We start from the raw sequence: 22,191 nt of genomic DNA on the forward strand, positions 1-22,191 counted from the left end.
AGAGGAATCATTGATTTATAGTAGGACTAACCATCCATCCCCCCCTTCCCCTTCCAAATAAATTAATAAATAAAAACTTTTTTCTTTTTTCTTATTCCATTTTAAAGAAGAAATAAGAAATGGACTGGGTGATAGTAGATTCTCCAGCGGGAGAGGGGGATTAACAATCCAGCTTAGAACTACAGAATTGCAAAGCTGTTGACAGCCAAATATACTCCACATTGAACTCGATTATTATTTGAAAAATGTTTTGAACTTATTAAATTTTATATATTTGAATTATACTTTCTATTTTGAAAATTTGATAGTTTTATAAAATATTTAAAATTCTATTTATTTAAATATAATGGATATAAAATCTGTAATTGTTATTATTAAAATAGATTTCATTAACTATTTATATAAAAATGGTTTAAGGACTCAACACGCATTACTTTTTTAATATAAAGTCGTCAAAATTCGACAACATTCTATCCGAGTTTGTCACCGGAAGAATATGGAATGTTGAATGGGAGGATGAATCAAAGTCCAATTATTATTATCTTCCGTTTGATATTATTCGAAATAAATTTTTATAAAATTATTAAAAGTTTCTATTTTTTTAAAATAATTTTTTTTAAATTAAATAATATTTTTCATTTCACTAAAATAAATTATTAAAAAAAATAAATTAAATTCAAATGATTTTATTCAAACTCTTTGTGAAAAAATAATTTATTTTAAAAAATGTTTTTTATAGAAAATATTTTTTGGTGAGAGTTTATTTTTATTATTTAATTTTAATGTAAAAAATAAAATTTATTAATAAATTTATATATAAAAATTTTAAAATGTGAAAAAAATTTATTTTTTTAAAAAATAATTTATTTTTTTTAATTTGACTAAATTTTTTGAGTGTTTTAAATATCAGAAAATATAAAAAATATTTAAAAAAAAAAATTATCGTGAAGCAAATGGAGTTACTGAATTTTATTCCTTCATAATGCATTGATTACTGTAAACTTGGCAACAGCGAAGCTAAACGATATGCATACACAGTAATATAAGTTTAGGATGAGATGGTTTTTCATTACGTACAAATGCCTTAATTGATATAAAACATTCATCTAATAACTGCTGCCTTGCCTTACCTTACAATTAATTACAAGATGAAGCAATATTGCTCCTCCTACAACATAGATTCTGTCAAATTGCCATAATCATCATTAATTCATACTTCATACTTAGTGCATAACTAACGAGCTTCTTCTGTTTCAAGGGTCTGCTGGGTATCAACCAGTTTTCCAGAATCCACCAGAGCTTGCTTTCTTCATTTGACCCTCTTTGCTCTGGCCATGGTTATTATCTTCACCATTGTGGCCTTTCAAGCACAACCCCAAATCCAGATTACTTGCGTTCGAATCCTGTAAAGGAAAGAAAAGGACACTTGTTTCATTCTACTACTTTAGAGTTGATTTTAATAGACCAGTGCTTGCCTCTTTGTGAAAAAGGTCAGAGTTCATACATTGAGAACAGCATCCCCTTCAACAATTTCAGAATTACCAAAAAAACACTCCCACTGTCTAGCACATTCTTAGCATGACTTCTATATGCCAGATTGTTAACAGGTAAAAATATCTCAAAATGCCTGCTAGTCGTCTGTATGTAACAAACAAGCTTCATAATGATTAATCCTGCTTGGTGTAGCATGACATTCAAAGATTCAGTTGATGTTGTATGAGAAAACAAATGTACGAATTCTAGTGACAAACTTCATTATAAAAAATTTAATATTTTTCAATGAAGGGCCTCAAAATTTTTTTTGACCGCATTAAAATCCATGAATAAAGTATTGGGTAACAATGTTTGTCATGGATGCGAAATTTTGAATCCCACAATCCATGAAGAGATAATCTTTTCATTATGCCTATTGAGAAAACCCATGGCCAGGGAGATGAAGATATGCAATTCTCTCAACTAATAATCCTCAACAAACAACAGGGTATTGATCCAGAAAACCTGTTTATTCATTTAATTCCATTTTATTTTATGTATTTTTCAAGCACAATCTACAAACATGGAAAGTGTTAACCTAATACTGCATCATACTGAAACTTCTTCTCATGAGCATAGAAAAACGATAAAATCAAAGACAATAGTAAAAAGTTATCATTCTTGAGCAAAGCCAAGACTTGGTAGCATTCTGGCCTTTCCTTGTCTCCTTTAAGTTAAGTGTTTGTTGAGTATATGTACGACTTCTGATGTTAAATGGAAATGGAAAAGAAATGAATGCAAATGAAACCATCTCATTCCCATGAAAAAAGATAAACTACTGTTCATAACCACAAGCACGATGAAGCAAAAGGAAAAAAAGAAGAAGAAGAGAAAAGGAATACAGATAAGATAGAAGGGCCAAATCTCTGAGGCAATCAAATAGTTACCAAAAATTTATAAAACGATACCTGGGTTTCTGTCTTCAAAGAAGTGTCACTATTTAGCTCATCGCTCTTGGCGGTTTGCAGTGTTGTGAACTGGTTGATGCTCCCTACCTTAGCTTCATGATCAACCATTTTGGCTGTCTTCATCCTTTCTTCTAGCACCGCAATCTTGAGGCATGAAAACAATCAAATCAAGCTCAGTTGGTGAAATAAAATAACATAAACAGAATCCTCTTCTCTAATCTACAACCACTTCATCCAATTATTTGAGTGCATAATTGAAAAGCAGGAATGCTTTTGCTAGTGACCACCAAATGGAAACACAAGTTAAACCCCAGTCTCGCACTATAATAGAGTCCAGCAAATGAACTCAACCAGCAGTTGAACAGATGATAACCGGTAAGCTGAAATAAAGGTAACCCATTTACATATTTTCTAGCACAGAGAGAAAGAGGGCCCATACCGGAGTGTATCGGAATTTGCGTTTGGGAGGCTCCTCGGAGGAGGACGTATCGGCGGCGGTGGCGGGGGAGGGGGAAAGAGGAGTCCACCGACAAAGGAGGAGACGAGAGTTGTTGTTGGTATGGCCGTTGGACTGGGAGTGGGAGTTATGGTGACTAACGGTGGAAGACGGGGACACATGGACCCACTTCTTCCTCCACTTCCTCACAGGGCCGTTAAACACAGTGGCCGTCGCTGATGGGCCGTACCGAGAAGAGGCACGGCCCAGTCGAGACCCCACTCCTTCCATTCCTCGTCCCGCTCACCCCGGCGAAACCGAAATCTCGGCTTTTTTCGGGGTTACAGTCGTCGGTGGCGGTTCCGTTATTATTGGTCACGACAGCAGCAGCGAGCCGTAAGGTAAAGTTATCTCAAACACCACAAAGCTGTCTTAAATAACCCCAACCGTATGGCGCGCACGTTATTCCGCGACGTCGTTTACTGCTCTAGCCGTTTCTTCGTCTGTTTCTCCAAACGATACGCACCGTTTTCAAATAAGAAGATATTTTTATAGCTTCCACACAATCTCCATATCCATCTCCATTGTTTTTAGAGCCAACTGGAAAAGGTTCAGAGACCAACAGCCAATGCCATGGAGCTTTGTATCAGGTCCAGAGCGCTTCTAAATTGGAACCAACAGGCACCACAGTTTCTGGGCAAAAGCTCTCTTTCCGCTAACCTCAAAACCCAGTTTCTCCAATTCAACAAGAAGAAGAGTAATCCCTTGAGTTTGCACAAACTCCCATCATTTTCCCGCCGAACCCATCATTCAGCATTCCCTAAATGTGCTCGTAAATCAACAGCGTCAGCTTCTTCTTCTTCTGTGGCTGTTGGACCTGAGAAAGACCGACTTCCAGCGGACATTGGTATCACGGAGACTGTAGAGCCCAATTCTAGAGTGAGTCGGGGGCTTTTGTTGAAAGTTTTAAATTTGCATAGTCTGTGTTGATAATTACGCTCTTGTTTATCAGTAGTACATGGTTAGTTCTAAAATTTTCATTCTTTCTGCAGTTGAAGTTGGCTGTAGAAGTTCCACCGGCTGTATGCGACGACTGTTATAAAAGGGTCATGAATGAGTTCATGAAGCAAGCTAAAGTAAGGCCTTGCTTCTGCCTTGCCTTTTTTTTTTTTTTTTTTTTTATCCCTTGGGTTTGGTAACCTATATTTCTATAAAATAGAACTCGAACTCAAGGAAAAAATTAGTTCTGAGAAAGAATGCTTAGTCTCAATGAGTTACTAATTGCAAAGGGCATAGAATGTCTGAGAGCGAGATGTTTTGGGTTGCTGCGTTATTTGTAATATTGTTGAACAATAGGAAAAATTGATCACCATACTTCCTTGCCATGCTCTTTCCTTGTACATTGATTACATTCATCAGTGTGAAGAACGTATTCTTCATACTGGTTCATGCTAGTGGGCTTTTGAAAAAAAATGGTCAATGGTTCCTTACAAATTGGCTTGGTTACAGGTCCCTGGCTTTCGTCCTGGAAAGAATGTTCCAGAGAGTATTCTTTTAAGTTATGTTGGCAAGCAGAATGTTCTGAAGGCTACAGTGGAATCTGTTTTGAAGAGGACCCTTCCACATGCCATGGCTTCGGTATGTGCTGTCTATTCAACTTGTATTAGCATTAAGAATTTTGGAATCCTTGTGAGATATCCTGGCATAGGCTGTTTATTCGATCCAGTAAATCGTGTTGGAAGTTGGGAATGTTCAAGTCTTCTTAACAGAACACATAACATGGCATCAGCTACTTTTGGAAAACTAGAAACCTCTTTTCAGCATTTCAACTTGAAGCTTAAAACTTAAAAATCTAATATGTTTTCTTTTAATAGTGCTTTTTCCTACAAGATGAAGGCCATAATGCAGTTATACAATAAATGCTGCAGTATGGAAGTACTTTGTAATTGAGTGCAGTTTATTGAAGAATTGTGGTCTTCTGTTTTTTTTTTTTTGTTCCCCAGGTAACTGGAAGGGCTTTGAGGGATTCAGTCCGCATTGTAACCAAATTCTCTGATATGGAGAAGGCATATTCTTCTCACAACTCTCTCAGGTTTGTTACACATCTACTTCCCTTTCAATTACATGTCCTTGCTTGTATAGATTTACAAAATACTTGTTGCTATCAGGTACCGGGACTTTCTGTCATGTTGTGGTTAAAGAATAAAGGGCATTATTTAGCAAATTATTTAGTGTGTGTCAATAACTAGCAATTCATACAAATTTTTTTAAATTTGCTATATGAGAATACTGGCTGGCCAGATATGACGTTATCGTTGATGTGGCACCTGAAGTCAAATGGATCCCTGATAATGGATACAAAAATTTGAAGATTGTTGTTGAAATAGACAGTGACATAAATGCAAAGGTAGCTTCTGAAAAAGAATTAAGACAACGTCAAAAGTCCCTTGGTGCATTGAAAATTGTGACTGACAGAGGACTGCAGGTAAAAGAAATATTAAAGTAGCTTATTTTTTCTTTTTTTTTTTTTTCAAGTCAAAGTTTTATTGGTTTAAAGCATCATTGCAACATTACATCAGATATAAATGAGATGGAGTAATTGCTGAAAATTTTTGCATGAGAATTTTTTTTTTATGAAGTTATGCATTGATTGGCTGATAATAATGAGAACGTTTTTTCCCCTTTTGTTGGGGCTTGGATTTGGAGAGAATCTATATCAGCTACTAAATTTATTTTTATGTGAATGAGGATTTCTTTTTTTGGACTAGAAAAAGTACTTATTTGTTATTACCAAGGGTTAATTACCAAAAAAAAAAAGGACTTTGGCTATTTCCTCAAAAGCATATTATTGTGGCATGCAATTTCAAGTTCTAGTTATAATTGTGTCCAGGGCCTAAATTCTCTTTAGAAGTGATGACTTTGACATTAAACGATATCTATTAATGCAATAACATTTCATTAGGCTCAAGTAGAACAAGCGGTGGATTCATGATCGACTCCATTAGATAAAAATAACAATGATAAAGAAGAATGTTTTATGAGATAAATGCTTTTGTTTTAATGGACATGTCATCTCTTAAAAGGAGATATTAGACCTTAGATCAATTGTAATTACTACATGAAGTGTTGGACACATATGCAAAATTGAACAAGGTATTACCTTATTGGTTAGTTCCCAATTACTAAATATTTTTAAGTCTTTTTGGATATGCTTATGTTCTATAAATTTTTAAAATTGCAGGATTTTTAAAAAAAATTTCAAGGTTCCTCGTTCTAAATTGTATCTTCTCTGTCTTTCATGTTGGCACATTATATGAACTTCTTCGTGTTTTAGTTTGATTTGACATTTTCATCTATGTCCTTTACTTTTATCATCAACCTATTTGTATTTGCAGCTAACCAGTTAGGACCGAACTCTAAAGCTCTATATAATATGAATACAAATTGAGCTTGGAAGGTTGGATTTATTAGAAAATTTTGTATAGCAATTTATGTTGAGAACTTGAGATTTTGCAGATTGGCGATGTTGTAGTGCTTGACATTTCAGCAACAAAAATTGATGAAGATAAATCAAATGCTCAAAATATTCCAGACGCAGAGAGTAAAGGTTTGCCATCTTGTGCTTAATCAGTTAATCTTATGTTCTCTAGTCAATATTATATTTGGTCATATCGAACTTCCTATTACTAGAAATTTATGCCCAGAATCAATGTGATAGTGAAGGAAGGCTTGATTAATGATAAGATCTTAGTTGCTCGAGAGGGCAAAAGAAAAAAGAAACCTCTCTCTGACCCATCTTAATTTTCTGCTATTCACTTTTAGATATCCCAAAAAATTTCTTCACTTCCTAAACATGATGGGCTAATTTAACTTCAGAAAATTATTGTTTCAAAAGTCAGAAGTATTAACAGGTCAATTGTGCATGTAGTAGAAGGTTACTGTTGAAATGCATTCAATGGGCAGTATGTGTTCCCTCAAATTTTTGGGACTAGGAAGTTGGAAACAGGTGTACAGAAAAAGTGTGAATTATAGATATAAGCATGATTATTGATTCCTGGGGTGCATAAGAATTAAGAGGTTTCGTTCATCATGAAAGGCACCACAGTGAGTGTCTGTAAATAAGGGCTCATAACATTTGCTGATATCTTAAGGTAATTAAATTTTATGGAAAGAGTCTAGCCTGAGTTCTGACTACTGAAGAATTTTCTGGATCCTGGTTGTTATATGGGTGATGCTTTGTTGAATTATAAATAAGTTTTTCGCTATTATCTTCATCTTATCAGTGTCCAAAGTCTTTCCTGGAAAGGTATCTTGAATTTGCATGTGACATAAGTTTACCATCAAATTGTCTCGAGCTTCTATTCAAATGATGAATTGTTATGCCATTGATGCATGGAAGTACTATTAGGAATATATTTTTATCACTGGTTGAGTTTACTGGGTCTAGCACTAATATTTCTTGTTATGCCATTGATACAGGGAAGTACTATTAGGAATATATTTTTATCACTGGTTGAGTTTACTGAGTCTAGGACTAATATTTCTATTAACAAAATGTCAGTGGATTGTTCTGCTTATAACCAATTGGAGGGACATGACTCCCAGTACTAGAATAGTCATTTCTTCTGTTAGTCTTCATTTTCTGTTCATTTATTTCCGTTCAATGCGGACTTTGTGGCTAAGAGCTAAATGGCGATAAAGGATTCATGTAGCTGACCCCGCCTAGTTTGCAATTAAGGCTTAATTATTGTTGTTGCTGTCAGTTCCCTTCACTTTTTTTTTCTGATTTTATTTTGAATTAAAATAGTAGATTCTGCTCTGTTCTGCAATCAAGTCTAAATTTTCCTTCAAATGCCTATAGAATTTTCCTCCTCTACCATGTATTTATTTTCAGTTTATTTTCATGAGTCCTATTTCCTTAACACTACTTCAATACCTTTGTCATGCAGGTTTTCATTTTGATACGGAGGATGGTGATAAAGTACTTCCTGGTTTTCTTGATTCAATAATTGGAATCCAACAAGGAGAAAAAAAGTCCTTCCCACTTGTGTTTCCTGAATCATGGAGCCAACCAAGTCTTCGTGGTGTTAATGCTCAATTTACTGTGAGTTCCCTTCTGTTTTGGAGGTGTCATTCTCTTATCCAAAAATTAGAATGTATATAGTTGCATAAATGAAGAAATGAATACTTCATTCCTCCCATAAAGTAGGCTTACTTTCCTTTTCAATCTGTCTCAAAATCTAGGTCAACCTTTTTTAGAAGGCAATTTATGTATTACTTTGCTAATATACCCCAATTTAACATGAATTGAGAAAGTAAAATTCTTTATTCCTATGAATAACTTAGTAACATGAGTTCTTTAATTTAATAGAGCAATATAAGTGGAGGGCAGATTAAGAAAGACAAAGCAGAACTTATTACTCTCAACCATTTTGACTTTGTTTTCTTAATCCTTGTGAAAATAGAAATAAACCTATCTTTGTGGAATAGAGTGTAAATTAGTAAGGTCATTTCACATTTGCCCGCCTTTCTTGTTTCTGTGTTTACATTTTGAGTATTCTTCAATCTGCTGAGCAGGTAGTTCTCTGTCTGGTCTTATTCTTTATCATCATTCCTATCTGGAAGTTTCATGCGGCTCTCAATATAATATTTCTTCCCCTCATCCCCAAGGAAAAACCTTTTGCATTTTTGCCTCTTATGTCCATCATTAAAATCCCAGAAGTCATGCCCATCATCTTGATCATGAAAAATTTGATGATTAAAAAGGTCAAATATTGCTTGGTAGCCACAAATAGAGAGAAAGGGAGAGGTGGAAGATATTTTCTGCTTAAATTTGAAACTCACTCCAATTTTTCCTTTCAGGAATTACATCTAAATGTGACCTTGTATGTAAATTGAAAGCATTCTAATTATATGAAAGTCTGGTAGAGCTGTGAAGCTGCTTTATTAATCAACATTATGTTCTTTTTCTTTTTTAGGTTCAATGCAAAGAATTGTTCTATAGAGACATGCCTGAGTTGGATGATTCCCTTGCTGACAAACTCCTTCCTGGATGCACCACCTTGGAACAGGTAACTCCTGATGTAAAATCTTAAAGTAGTTCTAGATTCAAATCATATTTGCTTCAACTCTGCAATGAGTACTAGCTGTTCAAAAATGCAGGTCAAGGAATCATTGTTTCAGAAATGCCTAGAAGTGGAGCAAATGGCAAAAGATCGAGCAACTGACAATGCAATTCTTGACCAGCTTTGTAAGGTTAATTTCAATTTCTGAATATGGAACTTGCAGAACTCTCTCTCTCTCTCTCTCTCTCTCTCTCTCTCTCTCTCTGTGGTACTTCCATCACTGCAAATCAGTTAATATGGTATCTGTTTCTCTTATAAGTCTTTTGATGATAAAGAGTATCCTTGTGCTATATGGACGCTATGCGTATTACACATAGATAATTGATGTCTATCATCTATGTATATGAATGATATAATAAATTAATCTGTCTGTTAAGCCAATATCTCTTCACTATATTGATGCAGTCAAGGATTATTAGATTTAAGAATTATTTTGATTTAAGGGTAAATAACTATGAAGTGCCTGCATCTTGACAAAATTAATTAATTGGTCCTTAATTTTACAAAACACAATTAAGACATCCATGTATTTTGTGAAATCCAACTTTGTAATCCTGTTAAAAGTTAATCGATTTATTTTAGTCTTAAATTTTTATATTATTTAGTCATTGTAATTTTAATTACTCATACTATTTACCCCTTATAATTTTAGCTATCCATACTATTTAGTCCCTATGACCAAGACAAAACAAGTTGACTAATATTTCTTTGAAAAAATGACTAACAAGTTCAATTTACAGAACACAAAGACAGTTTACTTAGGTTTTAAAAAAGGGACTAAATATTTACTTTTAATAAAATGCAGGGACCTGCTAGTAATTAACCCTCGATTTAATTGAAATTTAGATCTTTAATTCAGATTTTCTAGTATAATTAGGAAGTTTAGATTTCTGTTATCCAGGAAAGTTAATTAGGAAATAATATTTTAATTATTTAGGAATTCTATTGTTTAAAATCCTAGTTAGTCCTGGTTTTACCACTCCTACTTAGACTGGTTTAGTATTTTCTTATTTTAGGATTCCTAATCCTATTATAGTAGGAATTGTACTATAATCTATGTTATTTAGATATATTATAAATCTATTTATTATTGATATTGGCAATTGAGAATTAATAGAGACAAATTATTTTTCCCTCTTTAGTGTGCTTTGTGTTCTACATCAATTTGGTATTAGATCAACTTTGATTTGTTACCAATGAAATTAGCCAGCCAATATATTTGGCTTTTTCTTCGTGAATTTCCTGTGTGGCTACTAGTCTCTCTTGCTGCCTAAGCCCTTGCCATTGCTTGCACCCTTCATCCACCTTCGGCTAAACATCAAAATATTGCAGCCATACCCTTAGCCATCACCGCATGACTCACTCAGTGAGTTGGTATAACTCTGACCACCAAAAACAACCCAGACCATCTTCCCATTTGGGTCAGGTTTTAACCCAACTTCACATCCAATCCAGAATATGTCATCTGAAACTAACCAGTGCCTCACGTCCGACTCATCAGTGCTTAACCTTTAGCTTATCATTATTCCAACCACCCACAAGCCAAATCCTGTCAGGTCAAACCCAACCTGTCCATCTCTCCATTTGCTCTCATACTTTATTTGGTACCTACCCCCCATAGTTTTAAAATAATGGTGATTATATAACATAAGACTATTAAATATTAAGTTCTTAACAAGGGCAAAGGCAAAAATGTTACCCTATCAAATAATGAAAAAAAAATGGTGTTGGTAATTAGCTATTACATCCGTTATTTGCTGAAGTTATGGATAATGATACCAATAGGGCTATACCCAACAAGCCTACAGTGGCCCATTTAACACCCCACCCAGGCCGGAAGTAAAGCGTGGGCCGGAGAAACATAGGTTCGAAGAGCAACCCTAACTGAGGCATGTGTCCGAGCTAGACTTCCCATTATGGGTTCATGCCAAGGTCCAAGAGAGCTCGGAAATCCAGCCAGATTTCAGTGGTCCACAAGATCAACCAGAGACAAAGGACCGAAAAATAGGGATTGTGCTTCTTGAAAGCCAAATAAGAAATTAAATAGTCGCCTGATAAAAATCAGAACCTCATAACCTCATAGAGGCTCATACCCTCGGATATGTCATCCGCGTGTAAATAGCAGCCATGTCAGGACATGGGACGATAACAGCACGCCCAAAAAAAAAAGAAAGGGAAGGAATAAAAGGAGAAAGATAATCAAATCAAGACTACGCCTACTAAAAATACTTTAACCTAAACCTTATACTTGTATCTCTAGTTATCGGATAACAACCATATTTTGAGAAAAAAGAGAGAACTTGTTTTCTTTTTAGTTTCTATACTTCCAGTTTGTTTTCTTTCATATTTTCCATCTTTTGCAAATCTTCATTTCTTAAGCCAGGGTTAGTGAATTTTTTGTGAAATGAAGGAGAATAATTAAGCTATAGTTTTGCAATATTTAGTCAAGGGTGATTTGTGTATCATGTTTGCTAGTGTTTTTTGCTCATTTGGTAAATAAAATTATGATGTATCCTAGGTTATTGATGAATCTTAGAGTAGAGAGTATTAATTTACCCAATATGTAGGTTAGTCTTTTTTTTTTTTTTTTTCTAATTACTAATTATTTTCGGAATTTTTTTAGTAAAATACATAAGTAATGGATTTTTTTTGTGGTGATAAGTAATAAGGTTACTTCCTTACTATCTACCTAGTTTTTTAGTTTTAGTTGTTTAATATTAATGATGTCTTAGAATAATGTATATAATGTTTTTATTTGACGTATTTATGCTTATTATTTTATTGTGCATACCTAGTTTTAATTGTTTCTCTTGGCAATTTTTTGTAAAAAATTTGAACATTGATACACTGTTATTGTTACTGTTATGGCCATTACTGGCCTATTGCGGGTATCCACTGCTTAAATCCGTGCTACCCACAATTGATCCTGTCCCGCTTCTTGCTGCACCAGTGCACCACATCAGTTGCTATCTCATACGTCACCTGACGACACTAAATCACCAATCCCACCTTGTCAACAAATTTTGGCAAAACCCTACCCCATTAATTTGGATATTATAATTCCAATTTGACATTTGTTTTGGACAAAAACATGAAGTGCAATAAAATATGCAGGTTGTGTTTTAGTCAGCTGAACTGAAAGACTATAAGCTGGAATTGATAACTAAAGGTACTATTAGATGAGATATGCTATTTGAGGAAATTTTATGTAGTACTGAATATTGTCTTCTTCACTTGTTTTATGGATGTCTAACTGTCAAATAACTTCTAAGAGTTAGAGAGGGATCTTGAAGCATAGAAGGAACATATGTTTCAACAAGTATATTGGAAAGCTTCTTTTATTCAACTTCACCCAAAAATGTATTCTAACTATTTGGTTTATGATATTTGCTCAAATATTCGATTCAAGAAAAATCTCTAGAAAAAAGCGGAATGCACATTGAAGAAACTTTGGGTAGGCAGAAAGCAACATTGGCTGCCAGTTTGGAGTGGAGTTATTCATTATCTGGTCTCACCTCATTATCAATGAGAGCAAGATTCTTCATCTTTCCTACCCTGGACTTTGTTTAAGGGGGTGTCATTCACAAGGTAGGTCAGACCAATTTGGTGAAGTATCTGGTTTGGAAAAAAAACCTGGAGAATTAAGCAAGAAGTGGACTCATTAAAGATTAACGGAAGAACAATTGTGGATTGTATTACTGAATAATAGCCAAGAAGACAACTCCAAACAATTACAGTCACTAACACAAATAGCTACTTATAAAGGAAATACAAAGGATAAATCCATTTTTGTAAAACTCAATTGCCAAAAGTTTTCCCCAAGCTCTTTGCTGAACTCTCATAAAGAAGAATGAAGAGCATGCTTCCGTGTAACTGATGCCATTTTGTAACTTTTCACCCTGAGAGTGCTGTGCTCGTCTCCATCAGAATCCTCCTCCTATTTCAGATCAGCTCCCTTCTTATTTCTCTTCTAGATTAAACCTTCCAAGTCTTCCATATAGGCTTCTGACTAGGCCCTGTTACATCATCTCAACATTAGAGATATTGAGATTTCTTGAAGATGTAAGTACAACTCAAAAGGATGCAATGATAATTTTCATGATGAAGAACAAGAAAAACAACTTGAAGAATCTTCAAATTTGAATGTTGATCCTTCACACGTTGACATCCAAGATGATAAGGATGATTTGGAAATTTTGAGCAACTTACTGTAGAGAAAAAGATGAGAATAAGCAAGAAAGCTTGAGAAATTATCCTAGGGAAAGAAGAAAATCAAACCATGGAGGTGACAAAGGAAATTGAAAATAAAGCCAATTTATTGTTCCTAGAATTAAGGGACTTCCAGTTGCAGTTGGGATTGAATTTATCTGTTCAGATGTTCTTGGAGACGTGGAGAAAATCATGAAGTTCATTTTTCAGTCTTTTTGGTTTCATTCAAGAAGATAGGATTGCTTGTTCTCTGAATTGAATTCAATTCTTGATTCTTGGGCACTACAAAACTCAATGTTGAGGTGTTTTTTCTTCAACTAGGGGAAAATATACTCATGGAAGGGTAGATTTAGGAATTATTTTGATTCAATTGTTATTTTTGAAATTAAGATCTTTAATTCGGTTTTCAGTAAAATTAGTATGTTTAAATTTCTATTCTTTAGGAAATTTAATTAGAAAGTAGTACTTTAATTATTTGGGAATTTTATTCTTTAGAATTTTCTAGTTAGTTTTGGTTTTATATTCCTTGTTAAATTGGTTAAAGTATTTTTTATATTACCGAGTGTTTTAGTCCTAGTAGTAGGATTAGTATTATGCTGTAAATATCTTGTCATCTATGTATTCTATTAGAGGTTATTGTTATCAGTATCAACAATTGAGGACTAATAGAAAATTCTGGAGTTAGTTCTTTTTCTCCCTTAATTTTTTGTGTTCTACATCACATATTCAGTGGGCTATTTATAGATTTTGTATTTCACTATTTTTTGGCTTATTGTCTTTATCATTTATGTCGTCTTCTATTCAGATGGTGGAGGTCGATATTCCCCAATCCCTGTTTGAGGAACAAGGTAGACAGCTATATGGAGCAAGACTTCTTGAAATTCAGGTCGGTACTGATAAATTGTCTTTATCTCGGGGACTAGTCTGGCTGCTAATTTCTGCGTGTACACTTGAGTTGTGCTATGCTTGCACCAATTCTCATTGCATTGCATTGGTATAGGCAAATATGAAACTGAATGAGCAGCAGTTGGCTTCTCTGTCTAGTCCAAAGGCAGTTAATGAGTACCTGGAAAACCAAAAGGAGAACATAGCAAATATGATGAAACAAAATCTGGCTGTTGGAGATATATTTGAACGAGAAAACTTGCAGGTGTGCATTTCAGTTTAAATGTTTTCCACTTTGATTATTTGGTGAAACAATAAGATTTTTAGCTTTGTAAAACACTAGTAACTCTCTGTATACATGCATGTTCAATTGTGATGCAGTTTTCAACTGACGAGCTTGTAAAAGAAGTTGAGAACTCAATTGCCGAATTCAAACGGCACAAACAGGAATATGACGAGGACAGAATTAGGGAACAGGTTAGCATAATTATGAACTGTTCCGGTTTCTATTATCTGTTCTTTTTGACCCTCTAAAAATTTACATGACCATAGAGCTGTTGAAATAAAATGCTTTTCTTACTGTGCATTTTTATGGTTTAATGACCGAGTTTGATCTTATGAATTGATAGGTACAAGAGGTACTAGAGGGAGCTAAAGTGCTTGAGTGGCTGAGAGAACATGCAGAAATTCAGTACATAACCAGGTGAGGGAGAAGGGTGGGGGGAAGAGATTTCTACACAGTGCGAAAGGGTCTAGTAGAAATTGCATTATAGAGGTGGTGATGGTTCTCAAAATTTTGTTTCTTTCTGCAATAAATATGGAACGAAATGCGTCTCGTCAGTGTAGCAATCTGAAAGGATGAACATAGGACATGCAGTTCGATATGCAAATTGTGCATCTGTTGTAAATTATGCACTTGTGTAGGCGATGAACGCGGCTTCTTACAATGAAAGCAGATTGTTTAACTTTAGTAATAGCTGAGCCTAGTAAGATTTGCTTAGTTGCAATTGTTGTTTTGCCTTTAGAAGAGTTGTTTCGTTGCAAAGTGACATAAACCTTCATTAGGCATTGAGCCAATTCCATGACCAGCTCTGTTCTGTATCATCCCTTATACGATATCCAAGAAGCTAAACCACAAGTCAAATCTGTAATTTGCATTTCTAATTATGGTTAACGGTTATACAATCAGCTGGAATACATGACTTCAAAATGTCAGTCTTGGTGAAAATTAAAAATAAAACATAAAAAAAAAAAAGCTCTAACAAGATACAGGGGTCAGTATTTGAGTGCATGCAACTGAAAGAATCGTGTGTTACAAAAGAAAAACAAGAATCAATTCAAGAAGGAACTTCACACAATCTCCCCTTCTGTCACCTATCGGATACAACACTGGAATACATAGCGAGCCTAGATAAACAAGACGTCTACAAAACTTTATGTCCCCTTCAGTTGCCTCTCTTGGAATATCTGCCTTAGCTTCAAGTACAAAATTTGCTGCTCCTCCAGAGTAAGACTCCCCAATATCTACATCACAAATTGGAAACTTAAGTTTTTCCAATATGCTTCTTCTAGAATTTAGGATAAAAAAAACTAAGAACGAACTTGAGGAAAAGCTGTCATTTCCATATATGACCTGGGCTTCCCTCTAGCAGTATCAGAAAAAAACTGTTACCTGGTCCAAAACGGTCTCAACTGAATAGTCTTGCTGAAAAACAAATGACTGATGATATATGTACGCAAAAACAGCCATTATCATCTGCAACATGTAACTGAGTTTAATTTAAAATTTTAAAAAAATGCAATTGCATTTTATCTAACAAATGCAAAACTAAAGCTCATCAGGTAAAGGCATCATAAATACACATGTATCCCCGTCTTGCAAGGATCACTGATTTTATTGCCTGCAGATAGTGCTGATGCAACATGCAAAACAGAAAATAAATGGTGGGAGTTGTGCAATGAAAAACATCCATTGAGATTTGAAGAACATGGGATTTCAGCAGCTTACCTGACAATCCATTCTATCAGTAAATCCACCATGTCCAGGTATGCTATCCCCAAAATCCTGTAAATTTTTTGGAAAGGCGACAAGTAGAGGAAGAAACAGATATTAGCAATTGAAAATTTTAGAAAACTGCCATATAACTTTTAAGCAGCAATATATAATCAACAGACTCGCCTTGATCTTAAAAGCTCTCTTGAAACCACTAGCAAAAAAGCCTCCAAAAGGCGCTATAATTGATGCAAATAAACCCAACCACATAGCATGCCACTGCACTGGCAGAACTGATATCTCTTTCCAAGGGAACTGTAAAAACATTGGCAAAAAACGCATTTTGTATTCTCCAGGAAATGAGATAATGAACAGCATGAATAATCAAATGTTTCAAGCATAATAAGCTAACCATTAGTGTTGAACTTAGCACAAAAGGCAACATATATCTGAGTGTTCAAGTTGGAAAATTTAGCAAGAATGTGGTATTGAACTATCATCAGGTCCAGATGGTTCAACTTTGAAAAACCACCAATCTTATAATCATCAAGTTAAAAAACTTGAGGATTTTATAACCAATTTTATCGGCCAACAATTAATTCCAGAAATTAAATGGTTATAAGGATCTCAATATTTTTCAAAATGATAAAATCTGCGCACTCGAAATAGTAATGTATGAGGTGCATGAAATTATTGTCAATTCAAATATACTTGTCCTAGAAATTAAACAGAAAATGCATAGAACATTTTGAGATAAATCCTCACCCAATCAGATATCCATCCTGGTAAGGGATAGTTCTCAGCTTTAAATAGTGGGCCGGGATCACACTTAAGCCATCCTGCGGATAAGTCCTGCAGGCTTTGCTTCTATATGATAAGCATATGAAATGGAAGAAACAACTTCCATAAAACATATGTCAAACAAGTTACCTTTCTTGGACATGTCAACCACTGGAAATTGCCCAAGATGTTTGCTAACTGGAGGAAAGGCAGTGGAAATATTCATAAGTCCCCAGTACAAAAACAATAATGTCCTCATATGAACAGACATTCCTTCAGATGTTTAGTATTACTCTTGAGACCTATACTCTAAGACAAACTATTATGGTGTTCTTTAACAAATCTAAGCATAAAAAACTTGAATTGTTATGATCAGATCATGCTTCTGACTAACACCTAATCGACAAACTATTAAGATTGTTGTTAGTGCCAATACAAATAAAGGAAAACAATAAAAAAAAATTTAAAATTACTGAGATGTCCGTAAGTTCCTTATTCTTATCATAGTCAAGACCAGCTAATTCTGTAACAACTGAAAAAACAGTTGATTGAGGAATGAATCATGTTTAATTACCACAAATGCTGAGATAACAGTTGCAACCGATGCTCCAATAAAACCCTCCCATGTTTTCTTTGGAGATAACTTGATCAAAGGCGTTTTTCCAAAAAAGAAACCAAATATATAAGCAGCAACATCATTAATAGCAATAAGTGATGCTGGGAGAAGAAACCTGCATGCATATCCAGACTTCTCAGATATCTCACCAAAGAACAGAATTTGGGGAAGCAAGCATACAAGTCAAACATGACAAGTAAATAAATAAATAGAGGTAAAGGACTAGTGAAAGATGTAAAAGCAATTCAATTAATCACGACAAGAAATGGATTTCAATTAAGAGGAAACGAACTCATATATCTCTATGATAATAAGTATCAGACTCTTGGAAGTTAGCCAGTTTCTACTGATGTTAGCCAGGTTTTACTGATGATATTCTCTGTGCACATATCAAATACTCTGAAGATTATTATTTAAACCATTACAGTATAGAGAGAAGAATGACTAGTAAGCAATGTAGATTTATATCGAACGCATAAACTTGCCAATGACGAGCATTGAAAGTCATTTTACCAGAATATCCCTTCAAAAATATTGGCTACAGTGAAAGCGGACTGGGTAAACACTATGATAAGAATCATGTGTGTCCAAGCATATTGCCCAAATTGATACTCGTACATCTTCTTCTTTAATGCAAGAATGAACCACATAAAACCTGACAAATTAGTGATAATTAACCCAATTAGTTAGTGATTGCAATATCAAGATTCAAGAATGGTGAAAATTAACACAAATAAAATAGGTTAGAAGGAAGCTCAAATCCCTGGAAGTAGAGTAAGAGCTAGGATAAAAATAGTGTGGCTTTTATAACTTTCAAAATTCAGAACTACAACTATGATAAGTTGTGGAACCTGCAATGTACAAGAAGTAGCAAATGACCATCTGGTACTTGACAAAGCCGCTCACAAGCCTATAGAAGAATTTATCTGAAGTTACTGTGTTCACGAGGCGTTGACTGATAATGCGGCCATAGACAAATAGCATAGCGGTGAAGAAAAAGTGCCTGCAATTAAACATAATGCATTAACAACACTCTCACATTGTCCAATACCAGAGCATACCAAAAATTGTTGATTCTTACCAATTCAGGAGCCTAAACCCAGGAAGACGCCTGTCTTCATGAGCTCTTCTGAGTAGATTAAAGAGCTCCCTGGCCATAAATATTTGGATTACAACAACTGTAGCCCAAATGTAAAGATGACCCAAGTAAATAATAACCAGAAAACCCCCAACCATCCACAGAGATGAGTGTGCTCGAATCCACATTGATTTGTATTTATCTTGGTCATTAATGAGCAAATGGGTTCCATTCAATTTGCTCAACTCATGTGGAATCTGTCAAGCACCAAAGCAAAAGTCTAAAACTTTTCAAAATTCCCAACACAGATATGAATCCAAACACCATTAAAATACCTACCCATCAGTAAATAAACCCTCCTGGAGGCACACAAATGAAAAAGAACTAGTAAATTAACCTCATTAGAACGCCTCCGATGGCGAATTCGTCGTGTAGATGGTGCACTGGAAGAAGTATTATGGTCTTTGTGCATTGCTATTACTGTAATCTGCTCCACTCCACTGTTACAGAAGATATGATTCTATATGAAGATCAAAAATAGAAACAAAGCTTAGAAGTTGATCTATCATCGATTCATATTTGATAGAAACAGAACTGAAAAAGATAACCATAAAATTGGACGTCGATTTCAAGCTAATACATGGCAAGAACCCTTCATAGCCACGTGGGAAACAATCCAATTGAAGTAGTATAGCATTTCAAGCTCATCTTGTGTCTCGGGAACGAGAAAAGCCACCAACTTTGATAAAGACGTGAGATTGTCTTTTGGCATTTATTATGTTATGCTCTGATCTTTTTTTTTTATTATTAATTTTAAATAATTGTTTTTTTTTCTTAATTATATAATTGAAATTTGTTGGTTTTCATTTTTTAATAACTGTTTTTTGCAGATTGAATTTTACGGACTTGTTATTGTTGGAATTTTGTAACTGAAGTTGAATTTGAAATTGTATAAATGGGAATTTATTTTTGTTGCCTATTTTTTAAAATTTTCCATTTGTTCTTATTAGAATCACATAGCTTCATAAAATTTATTCTTACTTGATAAATCCTTTTTTCCTACTGCTCCATGATCATCATGGTAGATCTGATTTTCTTCCTGATCCATCATATGAATCTATTAAATGGGTCTCTCAATATTCTATTTGATAAAATGACCTGCAAAATAAGAAAAAACGGTCAGAATCTACCGGGAATACCCCGGTGGAGATCCTCCAACGTTCAAGTCAGATTTTATGAATAAGAGTAGTATCTCTAGGCAAGAGTTGCCGAGAGAAAATAAAAATAGAGTTCAGGAAGGAGAAAAGAAGCAGATCCCCGATAGATCCATGACCGTTTTTCCTTATTTTGCAGGTTTTTTTATCAAATAGAACATTGAACCAGATCTACCATGATCGATCATGGAGTAGGAGGAGAAAAAGATTTATCATTACTGAAATTCCTTCATAAAAATGGAAGGATTCGATTATTCATAATCAAAATAAATTAATTAGTATTATTTTTTATAAGAACTTTTTTACATAGTATCCTATTAATCTCGACACATAAAGTATGACAGAGTCAGAAAATAGAGTTTATGGTAGTCGTGTAAATTTAGATGGAGAGAAAGACATTCCTCCCTTTTTATTCTTTTTTTTTTGTCTGCCAGTGATATCTAATCGTTTTTCAGCTACAGTACCACATGTTTTTGTCACTCAGATCCGTACATACAGAGTATCTCTCCATGCTAGACAGTAATTTAATTCTCTCGATGCGCATGCGGACAGGGCTGCGAGGTGACTTGGCATACTCGCCTTTTCCTTTCACATCATTAGACTGGGTCTTTTTTATAAGGGTCTGCGTGTGAAGGCTGTCTGACCTGATTCTCTCGACCGGACTGAGACTCGCAACATAAACTAGTTCACTTTAAGAAAGGCTTGATGGATTTTAGATCTACCTTCTTTATTAAGGTCTGGCATTGGTCACAAATGTAGAAAGTCGAGCGGTTATCAAATTCTTTTTATTAAAAAAAATAATAAACTCAAAGTATATATTAAATATTTTAATTAATGAAATTAAAAAAATGTGCAAGCATTGATAGAAGTTAAATAGTTAAATTTTTATAAAAGTTTTGTGTGAGAAGTTAATAACCAACTGATCAAATTTTCAAATGAATTTTTAAATAAAGTTTAAGGGCAGAGTAATGTAGATGCTATGATTATAGTATTATGTGTTGGAATCAATTGAGCCTACTCAACTTGTGAGGAAAGGTTGCAATCTGAGCACAGACATGGGGACATAATTGTAGTTGTGGACATAAAAAAAAAAAGAAGCAAACATATGATAAAGTAGCAAGTGTAATAAATACAAAAATCATGTGAGGCTATTTGGCTGCTTCAATCAACCCAAACAATTCCCATTTTCCCCACACCAAGCCTTGCCCTACAAACCTCTCTTTCAATACCTGTTCTTCAGACATCATTTGATTCACCTGCTCATTCTTGCCTGTCTCAATTTTATTTTAATCCTAATTTTTTTCACCTTTTATTTATCATCCAATCACAATATAAAACGTGTATAAAATAACTTTAAAATTTTCTAATTTCATTCCTTCATTTAACTTACTTTATTTAGCAATATGCCCATCATTATTACTGAATCATGTATATGCAATTGTATATACACATAATATATATTATTCATATTTTGGTTTTTGACATTTTTGTTGAAAATGTTGTGATACGGACAATATCTCAACAACATTATTAATATTCGATTTAAACAAATGTTTTCTGTTATATTGTGATAGTTTTAAACAAAAATGTCAAAAATGTTGAGGCACTTGTATCTTAAAACATTATTTGTTAATTGAATGTAAAATGCAAGGTATTAATTTCAATTAATGCACAAGAATTTAGTGCTGGAGTGTGGATTCCAGCATGACAATTGACTAAGAGACCAAAAATAGCGAAAAAAATGTGGGCTCTTATTTTCGAATTCAAAGAAAAGAAAATATAAAAAAAAACCCTAATTGGGTGAGTTTAGCCTTAAAAATCATAATCACATTGAAATTAGGATTTGCATGGTGAATTGTTAATTTAAGGATAGAAAAAGACTGTTGGCTGCGTGATGGACACCTTGCATTTGACAATGACTTTTGTCTTTGTCCTCAATCTCTCTTTTGCCTTTCCAACCATTTTTCTTATTATTTTCCCTTTTCCGTGAATTGCCTATGCCCTTCTTCTCTCTTCTTAATTACCATTTTGCCACCGCCATTGCATTACTTTTAATTACGAATTAGATTTTTTTTTAAAAAAAAAATGGAATCGGAAATTAGAAAAAATATATAATCACGTCATTTAATTTATTAAATAAAAAAATTAAATTTAATAAGAGAAAATGAGCGAAATTAAATTTTAATCGATCGTGATTAATTTATATATATTTTTTATTAATCATATGACCACTGATAGAAAACGACAAAATTAGTTGATTCCAAGGACAATTGACCCCACATGACAACTCGACACAAATAACCGCATATTAGCCCAAGGGCCCACCTGATGGACCGCTTTCTGTAGCGGTCAAGCCTAGGACCAAATGAGTCTTTGACGGGAAATTACAATGTATGCTGACAGTGTCATTTTCG

General features: G+C 34.2%; 3 protein-coding genes across 9 annotated transcripts; 1 reads left to right on the plus strand and 2 right to left on the minus strand.

Annotated features, from left to right (window-relative positions):
• Window positions 1-945: 945 nt before the first annotated feature.
• LOC110610299 lies at window positions 946-3,296 on the minus strand. Its single transcript, XM_021750162.2, has 3 exons — window positions 2,881-3,296; window positions 2,442-2,585; window positions 946-1,403 (listed from the first exon to the last, which is right to left on the minus strand). Exons 1-3 carry the CDS (start codon window positions 3,166-3,168, stop codon window positions 1,272-1,274), a joined length of 564 nt encoding a protein of 187 aa, XP_021605854.1. The 5' UTR covers window positions 3,169-3,296; the 3' UTR covers window positions 946-1,271.
• A 139-nt stretch (window positions 3,297-3,435) lies between these two features.
• Window positions 3,436-15,351, plus strand: LOC110610297 (trigger factor-like protein TIG, Chloroplastic). Its single transcript, XM_021750158.2, has 13 exons — window positions 3,436-3,816; window positions 3,930-4,013; window positions 4,387-4,515; window positions 4,881-4,969; window positions 5,179-5,362; window positions 6,394-6,484; window positions 7,827-7,981; window positions 8,856-8,948; window positions 9,040-9,132; window positions 14,017-14,097; window positions 14,212-14,361; window positions 14,478-14,573; window positions 14,726-15,351. Exons 1-13 carry the CDS (start codon window positions 3,511-3,513, stop codon window positions 14,801-14,803), a joined length of 1,629 nt encoding a protein of 542 aa, XP_021605850.2. The 5' UTR covers window positions 3,436-3,510; the 3' UTR covers window positions 14,804-15,351.
• Window positions 15,225-19,349, minus strand: LOC110610298 (phosphatidate cytidylyltransferase 1). Of its 7 annotated transcripts, XM_043954950.1 has the most exons (13): window positions 19,204-19,349; window positions 18,961-19,083; window positions 18,567-18,820; window positions 18,337-18,488; window positions 17,999-18,140; window positions 17,444-17,600; window positions 17,020-17,067; window positions 16,855-16,941; window positions 16,276-16,404; window positions 16,105-16,161; window positions 15,958-16,009; window positions 15,769-15,852; window positions 15,225-15,620 (listed from the first exon to the last, which is right to left on the minus strand). In XM_043954950.1, exons 1-12 carry the CDS (start codon window positions 19,333-19,335, stop codon window positions 15,785-15,787), a joined length of 1,401 nt encoding a protein of 466 aa, XP_043810885.1. In that variant the 5' UTR covers window positions 19,336-19,349; the 3' UTR covers window positions 15,225-15,620; window positions 15,769-15,784. The 7 variants fall into 7 exon arrangements, with proteins under 7 accessions (XP_043810885.1, XP_021605851.2, XP_043810887.1 ...); XM_021750159.2 differs by lacking the exon at window positions 15,958-16,009; XM_043954952.1 differs by lacking the exon at window positions 15,958-16,009 and having other exon boundaries at window positions 18,961-19,063; window positions 19,159-19,315.
• Between the last annotated feature and the right edge of the window lie 2,842 nt (window positions 19,350-22,191).

This window comes from Manihot esculenta, chromosome 3, assembly GCF_001659605.2.
Source record: "Manihot esculenta cultivar AM560-2 chromosome 3, M.esculenta_v8, whole genome shotgun sequence".
In the NCBI taxonomy this organism is placed as follows: Eukaryota; Viridiplantae; Streptophyta; class Magnoliopsida; order Malpighiales; family Euphorbiaceae; genus Manihot; species Manihot esculenta.

Excerpts from the sequence above, each read along its gene's own strand:
- LOC110610299 (XM_021750162.2), bottom strand. The coding sequence starts at position 3,168 with ATGGAAGGAGTGGGGTCTCGACTGGGCCGTGCCTCTTCTCGGTACGGC. Across the intron at positions 2,586-2,880 it reads GCAAATTCCGATACACTCCG|ATTGCGGTGCTAGAAGAAAG; the intron begins GTATGGGCCCTC and ends TCATGCCTCAAG. Across the intron at positions 1,404-2,441 it reads CTTTGAAGACAGAAACCCAG|GATTCGAACGCAAGTAATCT; the intron begins GTATCGTTTTAT and ends TTTCCTTTACAG.
- LOC110610297 (XM_021750158.2), top strand. The coding sequence starts at position 3,511 with ATGGAGCTTTGTATCAGGTCCAGAGCGCTTCTAAATTGGAACCAACAG. Across the intron at positions 4,014-4,386 it reads AGTTCATGAAGCAAGCTAAA|GTCCCTGGCTTTCGTCCTGG; the intron begins GTAAGGCCTTGC and ends GCTTGGTTACAG. Across the intron at positions 4,970-5,178 it reads TCTTCTCACAACTCTCTCAG|ATATGACGTTATCGTTGATG; the intron begins GTTTGTTACACA and ends CTGGCTGGCCAG.
- LOC110610298 (XM_021750159.2), bottom strand. The coding sequence starts at position 19,335 with ATGCCAAAAGACAATCTCACGTCTTTATCAAAGTTGGTGGCTTTTCTC. Across the intron at positions 17,601-17,998 it reads ATTTTTGAAGGGATATTCTG|GTTTCTTCTCCCAGCATCAC; the intron begins GTAAAATGACTT and ends ATATGCATGCAG. Across the intron at positions 17,068-17,443 it reads CTGTTATCTCAGCATTTGTG|TTAGCAAACATCTTGGGCAA; the intron begins GTAATTAAACAT and ends CCTTTCCTCCAG.